At 42.5% G+C, this 19201-nt stretch overlaps 1 protein-coding gene across 1 annotated transcript in view; it reads left to right on the plus strand.

The window, feature by feature from the left end:
• The window catches only part of ARMC2 (armadillo repeat containing 2), a 136079-nt gene that overhangs the window by 80679 nt on the left and 36199 nt on the right, over positions 1-19201 (plus strand). The window contains exons 12-13 of the mRNA XM_077812906.1: positions 7683-7828; positions 11975-12074. Of these exons, the coding sequence (XP_077669032.1) occupies positions 7683-7828; positions 11975-12074 (246 nt within the window). The remainder of the gene's footprint in view (positions 1-7682; positions 7829-11974; positions 12075-19201) is intronic.

Here is a 19201-nt window from a genome sequence, read left to right on the forward strand (position 1 = left end):
GATAAAACACGCACACAAGTGCTGCGAATTATACCTGATAGGTCACGCACAGTTCGAATCTAGGCTGAGGCACAGAAACAAAGTCCACAACTGCAAAGTTCCCAAAAGACACTAAGTTTATTACGCTCGAGCGTGGTGCCCCCCTGCTAGCCAGGAGGGAACCCTGAATGTAAATTATACAAAGGTTATATACCTTTTAGCAAAGCATGTTGCCCTCGTGCATTGGAAACCTTAGCCAATAAACAAACCCTTGTCTTATCTACCACCTATCCCTGCTTGGTGCATTCCTCGTGCTATACCAGTATGTTAATTACACAGCATGGTCCTAAAGCCATGCATCAGTAACTTTTATTATCAGAATGAAAGGCCTCACATCAAGGCCAAAAAACAGGGAGTTAAAAACTAACAAAAACCAAATACTGGGAGTCAAGGCAGGCTGGAGACAAGAAGAAGAATTTTCACAGGAATTCAGTATCTAAGGATCACTCCTCCTAGTGTATGAAGTGCTGGCATTTAAACAATGGTGGGCTCCAAACCAAAATGGAGTCACATGTGCTAACTTTTCCTTAACATTCCCCATGTGGCACGGTATCAAATGCCTTACTAAAATCTAGGTAAATTAGATCTACTGCGTTTCCTTTGTCTAAAAAATCTGTTACTTTTTCAAAGAAAGAGATCGGGTTGGTTTGGCACCATTTACCATTGACAATGTTGTATTTTGTCCCATTTACCATTGACTTCAATGTCCTTAACTACCTTCTCCTTCAAAATTTTTTCCAAGACCTTGCATACTACAGATGTCAAACTAACAGGCCTATAATTACCCGGATCACTTTTTTCCCCTTTCTTAAAAATAGGAACTACGTTAGCAATTCTCCAGTCATACAGTACAACCCCTGAGTTTACAGATTCATTAAAAATTCTTGCTAATGGGCTTGCAATTTCTTGTGCCAATTCCTTTAATATTCTTGGATGAAGATTATCTGGGCCCCCCGATTTAGTCCCATTAAGCTGTTTGAGTTTCGCTTCTACCTCAAATATGGTGATGTCTACCTCCATATTCTCATTCCCATTTGTCATGCTACCATTATTCCTAAGATCCTCTTTAGTCTTATTAAAGACTGAGGCAAAGTATTTGTTTAGATATTAGGCCATGCCTAGATTATCCTTGACCTCCACTCCATCCTCTGTGTTTAGCGGTCCCACTTCTTCTTTCTTTGTTTTCTTCTTATTTATATGACTATAGAACCTTTTACTATTGGTTTTAATTCCCTTTGCAAGGTCCAACTCTACTTGACTTTTAGCCTGTCTCACTTTATCCCTACATGTTCTGACCTCAATAAGGTAGCTTTTCTTGCTGATCCCTCCCTTCTTCCACTCCTGTCAAGGTTCCTCCCCCACTCTGAACACTGGGGTACAGATGTGGGGACCTGCATGAAAACTTCCTAAGCTTATCTTTACCAGCTTAGGTCAAAAAGTTCCCCAAGGTACAAAATATTCCACCCTTTGTCCTTGGATTGGCCGCTACCACTACCAAACAAATACTGGTTACTGGGGAAGAGCTGTTTGGAAACGTCTTTCCCCCCAAAATACTTCCCAAAACCTTGCACCCCACTTCCTGGACAAGGTTTCGTAAAAAGCCGCACGAATTTGCCTAGGTGACTACAGACCCAGACCCTTGGATCTTAAGAACAATGAATAATCCTCTCAACACTTGCACCCCCCCTTTGCTGGGAAATGTTGGATAAAAAACCTCACCAATTTGCATAGGTGACCACAGACCCAAACCCTTGGATCTGAGAACAATGAAAAAGCATTCGGTTTTCTTACAAGAAGACTTTTAATAGAAATAGGAGTAAATAGAAGTAAAGAAATCCCCTCTGTAAAATCAGGATGGTAGATACCTTACAGGGTAATTAGATTCAAAACATAGAGAATCCCTCTAGGCAAAACCTTAAGTTACAAAAAAGATACACAGACAGAAATAGTTATTCTATTCAGCACAATTCTTTTCTCAGCCATTTAAAGAAATCATAATCTAACACATACCTAGCTAGATTACTTACTAAAAGTTCTAAGACTCCGTTCCTGGTCTATCCCCAACAAAAGCAGCATATAGACCGACAGAGACCCTTTGTTTCTCTCCCTCCTCCCAGCTTTTGAAAGTATCTTGTCTCCTCGTTGGTCATTTTGGTCAGGTGACAGCGAGGTTACGTTTAGCTTCTTAACCCTTTCTTTACAGGTGAGAGGAGTTTTCCTCTGGCCAGGAGGGATTTTAAAGGGGATTACCCTTCCCTTTATATTTATGACAACTCCTTATATGCTTTCTGCTTTTTCTTAATCACCTCTCTGAGATGCTTGCTCATCCAGCTTGGTCTACAACTCCTGCCTATGATTTTTTTCTCCTTACTTGGGATGCAGGCTTCTGATAGCTTCTGCAGCTTTGATTTAAAATAATCCCAGGCCTCCTCTACCTTTAGATCCATAAATTCTTCAGTCCAATCCACTTCCCTAACTAATTTCCTTAATTTTTGAAAGTCAGCCCTTTTAAAATCAAAAACCCTAGCTGCAGATTTATTTTTATTAATCCTTCCTTTCAGTTTGAACTGAATTAGCTCATGATCACTTGAGCCAAGATTATCCCCTACAACCATTTCTTCTATGAGGTCCTCACTACTCACCAAAACCAAATCTAAAATGGCATCCAGTCTAGTTGGTTCAGCAACTACTTGCTGAAGGAATCCATCAGCTATCGCATCTAGGAAAATCTGAGCCCTATTATTATTACTAGCACTCGTCCTCCAGTCTATATCTGGGAAGTTAAAGTCTCCCATGATCACACAGTTTCCATTAGTATTTACTTTATTAAAAACATTAAAAAGGGGTCTATCCATATCGGATCCCGGCGGTCTATAGCACACCCCAAGCACTATCCCAAGGGAGGCTCTAATAGTTTTCTTCCCCGATTTACTTTTTGCCCAGACGGACTCAGTCATATCCATTTAATCGCTTCTTATTTCTTTACATTCTATCTCATCATTGATATACAGTGCTACTCCACCACCTTTACCTTTATTTCGGTCTTTCCTAAACAGCACATACCCTTCAATACCTGTAGCCCAGTCATGACTACTATTCCACCATGTTTCTGTTATCTCTATAATATCTGGTTTCACTTCCTGCACCAGTAGCTCTAGTTCCTCCATTTTGTTACCTAGGCTCCTCGCATTAGTGTACAAACATCTTAATTTTTGCTGTTTGGCCTCACTCACATTCTGTACCCTATTAGGCACGGTCATTTTACTACCAGTATAACCTATTAGACTTGTATCTACACTGCCCTTCCTCCTACCCATGGCTGTATCCACTCTTACTTCATTTTCTTTCCTCTCAATGCTAAATTCTGGCGCAGAGATTACCTGGACATCTTCCAGCCATCTCCCCCTAATTCCTATACCGTCCTAAGAGGCAGTTTGGTAGGAGGCTGGGAGTCAGAATGTGTGATCTTGGATAACCATTTTTGGATATGAAAGGAGGGCCTAGATTCGGAGAGAAATTGCAAAAGGTGAGGATGTAAAGAATGATGTACCAGTTCCCAGAACCATCCAGTGACTTCAACTGGCACTTTTTGTTCGTTTTTTTTTTTTGGGGGGGAGGCGGGAGGTAGAGCAAGCCTCTGAATATTTTGGAATGGTAAAGCTACTTTATTTTTTTTTACCCTTAGAAATGTAATTTTTTCTGCTATTAGCATTCCCTACATGATTTGCTTACATCACTGTTCTTGATGCATTAAAATATGTGATTTCTGATTCTGAGTTAGAATGAATTACTCAGTCATCATAGAGAAATATTGTCCATAATATTTCCATGTTTTCAGGCATAGACAATACAGAAGCGTTTTTCTATGATACACACCCAGAGAATAATAAATGACATTAAGTGTTTGCACCAATGGATATAGCGAAAAACCAAGTATTCAATGATAGATACAGAAGTTGTAGATACAGTCAGAAATCCTTTCAGAAGTACAGAATCTGGTGAAGTCCACAGTGAACTACAGGCAATAGAAGGGAGATGCATCAAATTACCCACAATGATCAGTGTGGTTCATGACTGCACTTTGTTAGCTGGTAACTTAAATGTGTGAATTTATGAAGCCAGATTCTCTTGCATTGACTGTGTTATAGTATGTCATCAAATGATGTTGTTATATAAATAGTCTTCATAGGCTACAGGATTTTTTTTTTCTTTTTAGCATACAAACAAGTTTTTAGTCTTTGAAGAAATTAGCTTTGTTATGCAATGGTCATTTGACAGAAGCTCAAAATATAATTTTAAAAATGCCTGTAACCATAATATTTACTTGTGCTTCGGGAACTTTATGTAGTGGTTATAGCAGAGGTCTGTGACTTAAGACACACTTCTGACCCAGCTAATCTATTCTTACTCTACCTGAGGCCACAGAATGGCAGATGATTCGGCCAAGAAACTTGTATAAGATGTATAATTTGTATAAGATGTTTAGCGATCTCTGCTCACAATCTGGAGAAAGAACAGGAGTAATAAAAGCAAAGAACAGTGATGAACTTCCAAACATTTGTAAGGAGCAAATCAAGAGATGTGATAAGCACTTTTGTATTTCTTAAAATGTCCAGAGCACAGTGTAAAATCTGAATACAGTTCTTTGTATTGAACTCGCTACTATTTGAATAAATTTCACACATTCAGTAGCAGAAACAAAAGCAATTATCTTATTGTTTCTATGGTCATAACTAAAACCAGGAATTAGTAACACTGAGGGGAAAATAGCATTAGAAATGTGGAAGAATTGTTCCAAAATCTAGGATAAATGTTAAGACTATAATAACTTTAGAGGAATAACATTTTTTTATAATTTTTCCATTTGAATTGGCTGCTCCGAGTATATGTAGGCAGTGCCAAACTCTGTTATGTTACTGGGGTAAATCCAGGGCAACTCTCTTAGAGACATAACTGTTATACCGCACTGTAAATGAGAGCAGATTTTGGCTTTACGGTAGTATGCAAATAGTAAGTTTGATCCAAATTTGATCTATTAGGTGTTTGTTATAATAATAATTATGAATATAATTTATTATTCATTTTATTATTAAGTCCCCCAAGGAGGCAAGGAAGTATTATTAAACTTAATTTTACAGATAGGGAAATTGAGACATAGAGACATTAAGTGACTTGCCCAAGCTCACATTCAACTAGTAAATCTGTGACAAGGTTGAAGTTGAAACCTTTTCTACACAACTACATTACTGTTCACCAATACTGCTATGTACTACCACTATATATGTAGTGCTTTATTAAGATTTTTTAAATTCTGTATAAATGTGTTTTCCCAGAGGTTAGTTCTTTTCTAAAACTGACTCTATACATGGCATTAGCATGTATACATTAAAAGTTTTTCCTTTTCTTTTTTCTTTAAACAATAAGATTCACTGAAGAGTACACACTGTGGAGTGCAAGAGTTGTGTGTTTTATGAAGGTTTATAGCTTTTATTTTCTCTTTTGTAGCAGCATAAAATCCCATTTGATTTGATGTGACAATAAAATGTTTGTTTAAAACAATACAGTAGGTAGAAGCTGCTCAGACAACTGCTTATCCTGTTTTCTGTTGATCTTTATGGAAAAATAAAGTGTATAATTCATATTGCTGAACAGACAGTTCCGTTTAATGAGAAGGTATTATGTGTCTAGAGATTTGCTGACTGAAACCATGTTAAATAGATAGTCTTTGTCTTTTTAGCCTATATGCAACTTTAAAAACTCATTTTAGAATTAGGAAAATCTGAGGATTTCTTCCTGTATTTGCTTTAGTATTAATGACCTGAATTTGAAATTTTCAAGACATCTCTATTCAAACTAACAATTATGCATAGTTGCCTGTATGACTCTAGTATTTTAATACTCTTATCTCAGAGGAGAATCCAACAAAGATCCTTAAAATATGCAATAACCAGTTCACCCCATTTTCATTACTAGAACTGTGTGTAGTATTTTATGAGCTAAGCTCTTCAAAATAGATTTGTATCACCTGAAAATATTTTGGCTTCTCCATAAACTGAAGACCCAGACTGTGTTTGGCTTTTGTGCTTTTGGATGCAGATTGTGTCCTGCCTGTTACATGTTAACTCTTTAAAAACAGATTGTTTGTTTGTTTTTTTTTAATTTACTCTTCACCATTTTAATTTGCTGCTAAAACTGTTACATGCAGTTGCTACCAAAATATAATTATGTATTGAGTGGGGGGCTATATTAATTTGCTCTTGATCAAATAGGACGTCTTCAGAAGATCCAGATGTGGATTTCCACAAATCATCATAAATTCTGTGTCTAATAAATATGTTAAGTATCCATAAGTATTCTACATATGTATTAAATAGGCATCTTTGGCTCAAGCTTAAAATCATTTGTATCAGTGTGTGTGCATGCAAATTTTTTTAGTGGGAATGTTATTTGTTGCAGTACCTCCTTGGACTGTTTTTTTTCTCAGCCCTGGTCTCCACTGGGGGCGGGGGAGGGATTGAGCTAAGTTACGCAACTTCAGCTACATGAATAACGTAGCTGAAGTCGACATACTTGGATCGACTTACCGTGGTGTCTTCACCGCAGTGAGTCGACTGCTGCCGCTCCCCCGTCGACTCTGCCTGCACCTCTCGCGGCGCTGGATTACAGGAGTCGACGAGAGAGCACTCGGGGATCGATCGCTGCCCGCCGATCCAGCGGGTAGTGAAGACATACCCTCACTTATCTCATTTTTAAGCCAGAGTAGACAAGTTCTCTACTTTATAAGGGGGACTTCCAAGGAAAACGTATACAATAAGGCTAAATTACAGTCTAAGTAATTGTGTGTTGCCTATCTAAAATCCCTGTCATAACCTGTCATGTAGTCTTGGTGTGTATTCCTTAAGTGATTGCTGCATTTCATGCAAATTGACTGCATTTTATTGGAGTATGAAATTATTTTGGTATGTACAGTGAGTTAGGCAAGCAAGATTTGGCCAAGAGATTGTAAAAATCATGATAAAATGGCATTAAGAATGTTGATTATTAAATAATGCAGAAAATACCACAAGCTAATAATGCTAAGTACCTGACTTAAAATGGGGTTAAACATTAAGGGGTCTGTTGTTCTTTATATGAACATGCTTGTGTGGGGCACAAACTCAAGTGTGGGGGAGTGCTGAGCCTCATCACTCCGCTGGGAGCTCTGAGAAGCATTGTACAAAGCCCCTGAGAACCCTCCAGTGTGAAAAATAAATGACCACTGCTGTACAGCACTGTGTGGCATGCACTCCCTTCTGAGACTAACCAGCACTACTAAATTATGCAGGAGGGGTTAGTGGCATGTCTCCCCCCGGCCCCCCTTGCACCCACAATGAAGGATAATCTGGCCTTTAAAAGAAGAAAGTTGCATGAGCGGCACAAGACAAATATTGATCTTCTTTTTTTAAACATTTATTTTAATCTATATAATTTAAATACAAGTCATACACATCCAAAACTAGAGATGCTTACTCCATACATGCTTCTAGAAGTCCTAACCGCTTTATTGTTACCAATTCCCAAGATGGTTTCGGTGACATCTGAACTTATTAAATTTTCAGAAGCACATGGAATTCATAATAGACAATTATATATTCTTTCTACAGGTGACAGCTACTTTGCGAAACTTGGTTGACTTACCTCTTTCAAGATGCCAGCTCCTAAGTAGCGGTGCAGTTTCAGAGCTCTGGGTGGTGCTGCAGCAGTGTATAAATGATAGGGATATATGTACCAATATTGTCAGGATATTCAGGTATGTATGCAACACTGTTTCGATCATCAAACCCCCCCAATCTCTTGAGCTCTGGTCCTGCACCCATTGAAGTCAATAGTATCATGGAGGTCTCTGGAAGTTACGGATTCCATGACTTCCATGATCTCCGTGACATAAACGTAACCTTAACCCATGGCCTTACAAACATGGATTTATTTTCCCTTTTAAAAAAAATATTTTGTACCACTGTCATGTTAATCTCTGTGGGCCAAATTTAGATTTTATTGTTTAAGATGCCATTTCCTGTCCTTTAAAGAGAAAGAAATTGTTTTTATTGTTAGTAATTTATTTTAATATTTGTTTTTAAAAAGGACAAAAGTTATCTTCTGGTGTTTACAGCTCAAACCTTACAGCAGGGATTGGATTTGCATATGCACAAAAATATGTGAGACACAGGGACATTATTACTTCAGCCATCACAGAACACTCTAGGAGATTAGGTGTCGGAGATCGGCCTTCTTTGTGCAGGTGAAGGACTTCTGGTTAGTTTCCCCAGAAGAATCTCATTGTTACCCAGGGAGTTAAATGGCCATTCCCCAAGAAGATGTGGTACTTGCTAGGGAAATCTGCCAGAGTGGGTCACCTCTAGGGTATGTCTCCACTGCAGAATAAGTCCAGGGTTTGAACTCAGGTTCAAGCCTAACTCCCCTTCGTCTTCACACAAATCATGCTAACCCAGGACTTGGACGTAGGGCCCCAGGACCCCATGGGGATGAAGGTTCCAAATTTGAGTCAAGCTGGGACCAGGGACTCAAGTGCTGTTGCTTTGCAATGTAGACACAGCCACACTGAACTTGTGTTCTGGGAGTCTGCCAAAAGCTTCCCACAGTCCCACGGCCAACTTTCTTTGTCCTTTAGACAGACAAGTTTGTTGAACGATCAAGTTTTCCCACATTGCACCATGAACAAAGGCCTAGAGCAGTCACATTTTGGGAGGGCACTAGAAAGTGTGAAATATGGGTCTTTGGAATTGGGCTCGCATAATGCAGTGTAGATGCTGGGCTCCAGGGTTCAACAATGCCTAACCTAGGGTTACAAATGAGTGTAGACACTCTAGCCGTAGGTCAACAAACCAAGGGACCAAACTCAAGTTCCACTAATTCTGGGCTTACATTGCAGCGTAGACATATCCCTAGAAAGTATCTTGTTGTATGTATGAATAGCCCTTTGGGCCTCATCTTCACGAGGAAATGAAGATGTGCTCTTAACTCAAGTTAGGTAACTCTAGGTAAAATTCTAGTGAAGACAGTGTAGTTTGTATTTTTGACACAAGTTAGCAGGTAGAGTATAGTTTTCACACAGGCCAATGCCTTGTCTTTAGTAGGATTTTACCTCAAATTGAGAACCCTTCAGGGTGGGTCTTCACTACCCGCCAGATCAGCAGGTAGTGATCGATCTATCGCATCTCATCTAGACGCAATAAATCAATCTCCGAGCGCGCTCCCTGTCGACTCCGGAACTCCAGCTCACAAGAGGTGGAAGCGGAGTCAACGGGGGAGTGGCAGCGGTCGACTTGCCTCCGTCGTCACAGCCAAGTAAGTCGACCTAAGATACGCTGACTTCAGCTGTGCCATTCACGTAGCTGAAGTTGCGTATCTTAGGTCAAACCTGCTCCTCCCGCCCCTCCGTGAAGACAAGGCATTGAAGAGTTCTCTGTGTCCCAGCATATATCTGGGCAGGGTTGATTGCAATATTGCAAATGCTGAATGGGGTGGGTAAGTAATTTGAGAATTTTGCAGGAGCTGGATAATAAGGTGTTGAGGAATTTTCAGGGAGTGGAAAGGATGTAGGTACGAGTAATTCTGGGTTTAGTTTTGAATTAAAAGTTTGCCTTTGCCTCTGTGCTGCTGTTGACTGCAAGATTTACTGAAAAGCAATGTTTCCATTGGCTTAATTGCTCACTCCTATCCCCAACAACTATCCAGCCTCTGCTTTCAAGCAGGCAAAGGCACCAAGTCCTAAAGGGAGCGTGCCACAGAGAGCAGCTGCTTCTAAGTTCTGCCCTGGTTTCCTTTTCAGCCTTTAAAACAGGCAGAGCGTGGTTCTTTATGGTTTGTGCAGGATGGTTTCCATAGGCTTCCTGGGCAGGGAAACCACAAAACACTTCTCAGCCCTAGTTCTGTATCAGTTTGCTCTTCTCTGTCTGTGTAATCTGGTCTCCAAAGATGAGTCAGTTCTGGGGTTTTGGTATGTTTTCTGTAGATTTACTTCTTCCAGGGAGAGGTTGTTTTCTTTGTAGCCTGGCAAGTTGCTAAGGCTGAGAAGACAGGAGCATTTCCTAGATTACATCTGTGATTCAGTATAGATCAGGGGTGGGCAAACTTTTTGGCCCGAGGGCCACATCTGGCTATAGAAATTGTATGGTGGGCAATGAATGTTCATGAAATTGGGATTGGGGTGTGGGATGGGGAGAGGGCTCTGGCTGGGGTTGTGGGCTCCGGAGTGGGGCCAGAAAAGAGGAGTTCACGGTGCGAGAGGGGGCTCCGGGCTGGGGTAGAGGGAGTGGAGTAGGTGTGTGGGGGGATGAGGGCTCCGGCTGGGAGTGCACGCTCTGGGGTGGGGCTGGGGATGAGGGGTTTGGGGTGCAGAAGGGTTCTCCGGGCTGGGATTGAGGGGTTCGGAGGGTGAGGGGGATCAGGACTGGGGCAGGGGGGTGGCGGCTAAGGGGTGCAGGCTTTAGGCAGTGCTTACCTGAAGTGGCTCCCAGAAGCAGCGGCATGTCCCCCCTCCAGCTCCTACACGAACGCACTGCCAGGCGGCTCTGCTGCATGCTGCCCCAGCCGCAGGCGCCACCCCTGCAGCTCCTATTGGCCTCAATTCTTGGCCAATGGGAGCTGCAGGGACAGTGCTTGGGGTGGGGGCAGTGTGCGGAGCGGAGTCCCCTGGCTGCCCCTAAGCATAGAAGCCGGTGGGGGGACATGCCGCTGCTTCCGGGAGTCACGCAGAGCAGCCCCCGACCCAAGCGTTGGAGCGGGGCAAACCCCAGACCTCGCTCCCCAGCATGAGCTCGAGGGCTGGATTAAAATGGCTGGAGGGCCAGATGCGGCCCGCGGGCCATAGTTTGCCCATCCCTCGTACAGATGCAGAAATAGATTTGTCTTGTTTAGAGTATCTTAATTCTTCAGATATTTTCTTTAATTTGGTAATTACAGACCCTGATTCCTCTCCTATTATCTGGATGCTCTGATGGTACTAAACCGCTATAAAACCAAATTAACCAGCTACCTGGAAATTGCATAAGTAGCGTAGAATATAGAACTAAATGCTGTTCTTTGTTTCCTCTAACATTATTAGTCTTACCGTTTATCTTTTCCCAATCTGTAACATAAAATTTAGCTAGGTTCTTTGTATAGAATTCATGTTTTCAAATCTGTTTTGATTATTCACTTGTCTGGCCCATAAATATTATAACCTCTTGTAATCCTACTTGATTCTGCAGACATTTTCAGGTACAATATTAACTGGAAGTAAAGGCTTAGCCAGTTAACCATATAGCAGTGATAACTGTAGGCCAAAGTATGCCCTCGCTCCTCTTTGAATCGTTAAGGTGATGGGTACAGAGATACAGCAGCCTGAGGAGCTATAACATTGGGTCAGGTGCAGGAAGAGAATGCCTTGAAGAGTGTTGGGAGGGTACTCCTCATCCCTGCTGGTTAAAGAATAGCACCGATGGAATTATATTGGGCACAAGCACGCATGCAGATGAAATGAGGTCCTGTTCTTGTCTCTACCTGGCATCCCATGCTGTCTTGAGGCTAAAGGTCTCTGCTTAGTGCTTAAGGAATACTATTAGTGTTGGCATTTGTGCCTGGGCTAGGCACATGTGTTGAGGAAGGCTCCTCATGCCCTCTCCTGTCCCTCGTTGTACTGGCACAGGAATAACTAGAATTTTGTTCATTGTTTGTGTCACACATACACAATAGTTGTTACTATATATTCATCGAAGTTCAGTGTCATTCTCTTATGTGACTGGCTGCCTGTATCTGTAGTAGAAGTACTAGTATTTCATTCTGTATGTTGGAAAAGGTTACTTTGAGACTCGAAAGTAGAATTAATATTTTTTTTATTTTGCAGAAGAAATAAAATGCTGTAATTTATATATATTTTATTTTTGTACCTTTATAGCAAACTTTCATCGTACAATGACTGCTGTGCAGCTCTGGCAGACTGCTCCAGGTGTTATGTTTTATTTTTAGCCCTTCTAAACAAACACCAAAAGAAGCAGGTCAGTATTTTCATCTCCTGCTTTTTATATTTTAATCCTGTGTGTCTCTGTTATTGTATGTGTGTAAGCCCATTTTCAGTGACCTACTTTCATGCACATTTACAAGATGATAATTTAAAACAGTTGACAGCATTTCTATATTAAGGAAACGGAATCATTTAGATTAAGAGGGCAGCACAGAGGGCAGACAGTTGATTAATTTGTCTATCCTTAGCACACATATAAGCTATCCTCTGAATACTTATATTTTTTCCAAGGTTTTAAGTAGTAATAATGTTTTTTAAAAAGCAGGTGGTTTATTGAATAACAAAATTTTTTCCATATTTAAAATAGCTTAACTTTAAGAAACCCCACATTTCAATTGTGGAAAAAGCTACAACTTCTTTTTATCAAATATCCAGACAAGCTATCAAAGGGTACATCTATACTGCAATAAAAAACCCCGAGGCACTGAGTCTCGGACCTTAGGCTCACATCAATTGGTCTGAGGGGCTAAAAATTGCAGCATAGATGTTTCGGCTTGGGATGGAGCCTGGGCTCTGGGACCCTCCTGCCTTCCAGGGTTTCAGAACCAGGCCTCAGCCCAAGCCTGAACATCTACACTGACATTTTTAGCACCACAGTCAGAGCCCCTCAAGCCTGAATCAACTGACCCGAGCCAGCTGCAGCCATACCGGGGGTCTTTTATTACAATTTAACCTACCCCCAAGTATGGATTCTTATTATGCCTGAAAAATATATAGTGCCTTCTACCAAAGCAACACAAGATTATTTGCAACAGATAGCTAGAAATAAAAGTATTTGGGAATTTTCATATCCGAAAGGTTGGCTAGAATTATGAGTGTATCCTTTTTATATGTTATAATAAATAACTGGTTCTTAAGTAAGCACAAAATGTTTGTTGCCTGAGAATGCTGAGATTTTTAACCTGTCATAGTTCTACTTTTAATAAATGGTTCTCATCCCATAGATCAGCTTTATTTTTGCATGTTAAGCACCATCTCTTCTTTATCAAAATATCACTTAGTAAGCAAATTAACTGTTTATTAAAACACGTTTATTACTGTGTTGCGATGATTTTGTGTATGTATTCAGAATGATTTCTCCTTACAGTGATTCTTATGCACACACCCAGAGCTATTTGTACTAGTGTATTGCCGACAGACCCCGGTCATTGGGATCGAACCTGGGAACTCTGGAGCTAAAAACATGATCCTCTACTGCTTGAGCTAAAAGTCATATAGCCCTTAGCTAAGGCTGTAATAGACTCATTAATCTCTGTAAGTGGTCTTGGTGCCACTAGAGGGGACAGAGCACCACACCCAGGGGGTGTGTGGGTTACAGTAAGTTACTGAAGGCCGATGCTGGCAGAGAGGGGGCCTGAATGATCTAACAGATCACTTTCCTCTCTAATATTTATAGTATTTTAAACATTAGAGCTGTGAGGATGCATGCAAGCTTTTGAAGTGCAGTTGGCATCACTACAATGTATAATACTGAGAGTTAGTGAATTTATAGATCAGCTTTTATCTGTTTAAAAAACAAACCTCACAACCTAGCAAAAACTGTTTGGGAGGATGAGCAATGAGAGTATCAATGGATCAATCACAGTATTGCCAGTCCCAAGTATTCAAAATAATGAGGCAGGTCTCAAAAAAATCATAAAGATTGGCTTAAACGTGTGAGATTTTTTAAAAAAAAAACATATTCTTTGGGTTTTTTTTGTCTCTTGGTTTCTGGGGCTTTAGTATACACCTGGGTTGGGGTGTCAAGCTTTGCTCTGCAACCATGAGAGCTAGAAACTTACTTTAAAAAATAAAAAAGAATGGTGAGAGTCATTCTCAAACAAGTAATCGAATACTTTCAAGGAGCTGTAACTTTCAGAAAAACGCCAAATGTCATGATGACTTGGGATTAAAAATGTGAGAGCTGGAAACACCGCAGTTATTGAGCCTGCTGAGAAGCTTGTCCTTATCACTTGACTGCTCTGAGAAGATAGGGAGGGTTTGTTAGGAGAGTTAAATTGCCAAGATTCACATAACTGCATGTGTTGTCATCTCACATAAGAAGGGAAATATGTGTGAGTTGGCAAGATGGATCTTCAGGCCTGGGCAAGGGAGCTCAGCGGTCCCATTTTTGGACACGTAACTGACCTGGTTCTCCTTGGTGCCTTCTCCACAGCTGTTTTTAGAGTTTGTTGGAGAGCCTTTGTTGGCTCTGTACCTCTCAAATGTCATGCACAATGGGCTGCCATGGATGCTTATCTTGGGATCCAATATCCCGTAATGTTGTGCCATGTGTACTTTCCCCAAGCTCCCAGCTGTCACTGGAATAGTGTTTGAGGCTGTTTCTCACCTTTTCTTCAGAGCTATTTGGAAAGGCAGTTGAGCACGGTTCCTCCGTTCAAGCTCCCCTACCTCTCACATGTACTTCTTGAGCTGCAGCTATGTGAAGCATAGCTTTCTCCTCCTGCTGAGCTTGCCGCTGATGGTGATGTCATTAGCCGCAGGGAGGCCCTCTTTTAAAACAGGAAGAAAGCATATAAATGAGGTGACGATTTCCATACAATGACGTGTGTGTGTGTGTGTGTGAATATAATTAGAGACTAATCTTGATCTTGCATATTCTCCACCCCACCCTTTTTTCCCCCCAGTTGAAATTATTGGATCGTCTTTACGAATAGTTTCAGGTTGGCCAAAACAGCATTTATTAGTAAACAAACTATACGTCCAAAAAAATTTGCACAGGTCTAGAGAGGCACTGTCACGGTTACCCGACTATCTGTCCCTGGACCCCTGACTGCTCTCTCTGAGTGCACCCCTCCAGATGCCAGGCCTCCTCCTTTCACCTTTCTCGGAGTAGAGTCTCTCAATTCTCCCACTCTTAGACCAGATCCCTGGGCTACAGTGTCCTGTGAGTACTTAGCAGGGCTGACTGTGATCAGACCCTACAGGTCTCTCCTTTGGGAATGTGACCAGTCGTTAATGCAAAGTGACCAGACAGCCTTCTCCAAATCAAGGTGTTGCTTAAGTTTAGCAGTAGGAACATGGCTCCCTGCAACAGAGAGAGGGTTTGAACACTCAAAGCTGGTTATAAGCCTGTTTCACTTACTACCTCCTGAATGGTAACCAAGTAGCCCAACTTAGTCAGACCCTCCTGCAGGGTCTCTCTTGTTTCCCTCTGCTCTGCTCTGCTCTGCTCGAGCAACCCCTGACAACTACCCCACCCCAGATCTCTAGAATCACTTTTTAACTGTTTAGTGTCCTTTTGATTTTATGTTCCAGCCTTGGTAGGACAACTGTGGAACTCTTAGCTGGAGCCTCTAAGTGGGATCTTTACAGTTAAATACCCTGTCATAGCATCAGAGTTTAGGGACAGAAGGGACCGCCAGATCATCTAGTCTGACCTCCTGAATATCACAGGCCACCAACATCACCCAGCAGCCATACACTAAACCCAGCAACCAAAATTAGACCAAAGTATAACAGTGCTCAGGAGACTAGATTATTATATCGCATAGACAGAGAACAGGAGGGACTGAGGTGGACCAGTGCCCATGGTTCCACAATGGCAGGGAAATGATTAAGTCCTACATCTTGGCAGGGGGTTGTGGTCTTCCCTTGTGGTCTTCCAACCCTATGATTCTAAGTAAGAGGTACTCGGATAATCCTGGCAAGTGACCCCCACCCACACACTGCAGAGGAGGGTGAAAACCCTCCAAGGTCACTGCCAACCTGACCTGGGGGGAAATTCCTTTCCAGCCTTACACATGGTGATCTGTTAGATCCTGAGCATGTGAGCAAGAACCAGCAAGCCACGCATCTGAGAGAGAGACTGCTTGGTGCCACATCAGAGCCCTATCTCTGGCCCTCTCTGTCCAATGTCCCTGTCCCTCCCTGTCTTGTCTCCTGATGTATTTGTCAGGAGCTGACTTACCTGCATCCACTGTCTGGCCTTCCTGGCCATTTTTCTAACCGCCTGCTATTAAACTGAACCAACCTATGCATTCATCTCTCATTATAGCTACCCAGTACCTATTCCTTACAACAGACAACCTTATAAAATATATAGTATTCCTAGATTAATACAAGCAATCCTATGTTTTTCATAAGGGTTACTAATGCCACAGCTGAATTTATAAAAGTGCCTATCCAATACCCTGAGACCATAGAATCATAGAATATCAGGGTTGGAAGGGACCCCTGAAGGTCATCTAGTCCAACCCCCTGCTCGAAGCAGGACCAATTCCCAGTTAAATCATCCCAGCCAGGGCTTTGTCAAGCCTGACCTTAAAAACTTCTAAGGAAGGAGATTCCACCACCTCCCTAGGCAACGCATTCCAGTGTTTCACCACCCTCTTAGTGAAAAAGTTTCTCCTAATATCCAATCTAAACCTCCCCCACTGCAACTTGAGGCCATTACTCCTCGTTCTGTCATCTGCTACCATTGAGAACAGTCTAGAGCCATCCTCTTTGGAACCCCCTTTCAGGTAGTTGAAAGCAGCTATCAAATCCCCCCTCATTCTTCTCTTCTGCAGGCTAAACAATCCCAGCTCCCTCAGCCTCTCCTCATAAGTCATGTGTTCTAGACCCCTAATCATTTTTGTTGCCCTTCGCTGGACTCTCTCCAATTTATCCACATCCTTCTTGTAGTGTGGGGCCCAAAACTGGACACAGTACTCCAGATGAGGCCTCACCAATGTCGAATAGAGGGGGACGATCACGTCCCTCGATCTGCTTGCTATGCCCCTACGTATACATCCCAAAATGCCATTGGCCTTCTTGGCAACAAGGGCACACTGCTGACTCATATCCAGCTTCTCGTCCACTGTCACCCCTAGGTCCTTTTCCGCAGAACTGCTGCCTAGCCATTATGTCCCTAGTCTGTAGCGGTGCATTGGATTCTTCCGTCCTAAGTGCAGGACCCTGCACTTATCCTTATTGAACCTCATCAGATTTCTTTTGGCCCAATCCTCCAATTTGTCTAGGTCCTTCTGTATCCTATCCCTCCCCTCCAGCGTATCTACCACTCCTCCCAGTTTAGTATCGTCCGCAAATTTGCTGAGAGTGCAATCCACACCATCCTCCAGATCATTTATGAAGATATTGAACAAAACCGGCCCCAGGACCGACCCCTGGGGCACTCCACTTGACACCGGCTGCCAACTAGACATGGAGCCATTGATCACTACCCGTTGAGCCCGACAATCTAGCCAGCTTTCTACCCACCCTATAGTGCATTCATCCAGCCCATACTTCCTTAACTTGCTGACAAGAATACTGTGGGAGACCGTGTCAAAAGCTTTGCTAAAGTCAAGAAACAATACATCCACTGCTTTCCCTTCATCCACAGAACCAGTAATCTCATGATAAAAGGCGATTAGATTAGTCAGGCATGACCTTCCCTTGGTGAATCCATGCTGGCTGTTCCTGATCACTTTCCTCTCATGCAAGTACTTCAAGATTGATTCTTTGAGGACCTGCTCCATGATTTTTCCAGGGACTGAGGTGAGGCTGACTGGCCTGTAGTTCCCAGGATCCTCCTTCTTCCCTTTTTTTAAAGATTGGCACTACATTAGCCTTTTTCCAGTCATCCGGGACTTCCCCGGTTCGCCACGAGTTTTCAAAGATAATGGCCAATGGCTCTGCAATCACAGCCGCCAATTCCTTCAGCACTCTCGGATGCAACTCGTCCGGCCCCATGGACTTGTGCACGTCCAGCTTTTCTAAATAGTCCCTAACCACCTCTATCTCCACAGAGGGCTGGCCATCTCTTCCCCATTTTGTGATGCCCAGCGTAGCAGTCTGGGAGCTGACCTTGTTAGTGAAAACAGAGGCAAAAAAAGCATTGAGTACATTAGCTTTTTCCACATCCTCTGTCACTAGGTTGCCTCCCTCATTCAGTAAGGGTCCCACACTTTCCTTGGCTTTCTTCTTGTTGCCAACATACCTGAAGAAACCCTTCTTGTTACTCTTGACATCTCTCGCTAGCTGCAGCTCCAGGTGCGATTTGGCCCTCCTGATTTCATTCCTACATTCCCGAGCAATATTTTTATACTCTTCCCTGGTCATATGTCCAACCTTCCACTTCTTGTAAGCTTCTTTTTTATGTTTAAGATCCGCTAGGATTTCACCGTTAAGCCAAGCCGGTCGCCTGCCATATTTACTATTCTTTCGACTCATCGGGATGGTTTGTCCCTGTAACCTCAACAGGGATTCCTTGAAATACAGCCAGCTCTCCTGGACTCCTTTCCTCTTCAAGTTAGTCCCCCAGGGGATCCTGGCCATCCGTTCCCTGAGGGAGTCGAAGTCTGCTTTCCTGAAGTCCAGGGTCCGTATCCTGCTGCTTACCTTTCTTCCCTGCGTCAGGATCCTGAACTCAACCAACTCATGGTCACTGCCTCCCAGATTCCCATCCACTTTTTCTTCCCCCACTAATTCTACCCGGTTTGTGAGCAGCAGGTCAAGAAAAGCACCCCCCCTAGTTGGCTCCTCTAGCACTTGCACCAGGAAATTGTCCCCTACGCTTTCTAAAAACTTCCTGGATTGTCTATGCACCGCAGTATTGCTCTCCCAGCAGATATCAGGAAAATTAAAGTCACCCATGAGAATCAGGGCATGCGATCTAGTAGCTTCCGTGAGCTGCCGGAAGAAAGCCTCATCTACCTCATCCCCCTGGTCCGGTGGTCTATAGCAGACTCCCACCACTACATCACTCTTGTTGCACACACTTCTAAACTTAATCCAGAGACACTCAGGTTTTTCTACAGTTTCGTACCGGAGCTCTGAGCAGTCATACTGCTCCCTTACATACAGTGCTACTCCCCCACCTTTTCTGCCCTGCCTGTCCTTCCTGAACAGTTTATAACCATCCATGACAGTACTCCAGTCATGTGAGTTATCACACCAAGTCTCTGTGATTCCAATCACATCATAGTTCCTTGACATTACCAGGACCTCCAGTTCTCCCTGCTTGTTTCCAAGGCTTTGTGCATTCGTATATAAGCACTTGAGATAACCTGTAGATAACCACTATTGGCATCTCCTCTGCTTTGAGACATCTCAATCCTACAAGATATTGATAAAAAAAATCTTTTTCTGTTACTTTGTCTTCAGCTGTTGTTTTTT

This window comes from Eretmochelys imbricata, chromosome 3 (assembly GCF_965152235.1).
Source record: "Eretmochelys imbricata isolate rEreImb1 chromosome 3, rEreImb1.hap1, whole genome shotgun sequence".
NCBI lineage: Eukaryota > Metazoa > Chordata > Testudines > Cheloniidae > Eretmochelys > Eretmochelys imbricata.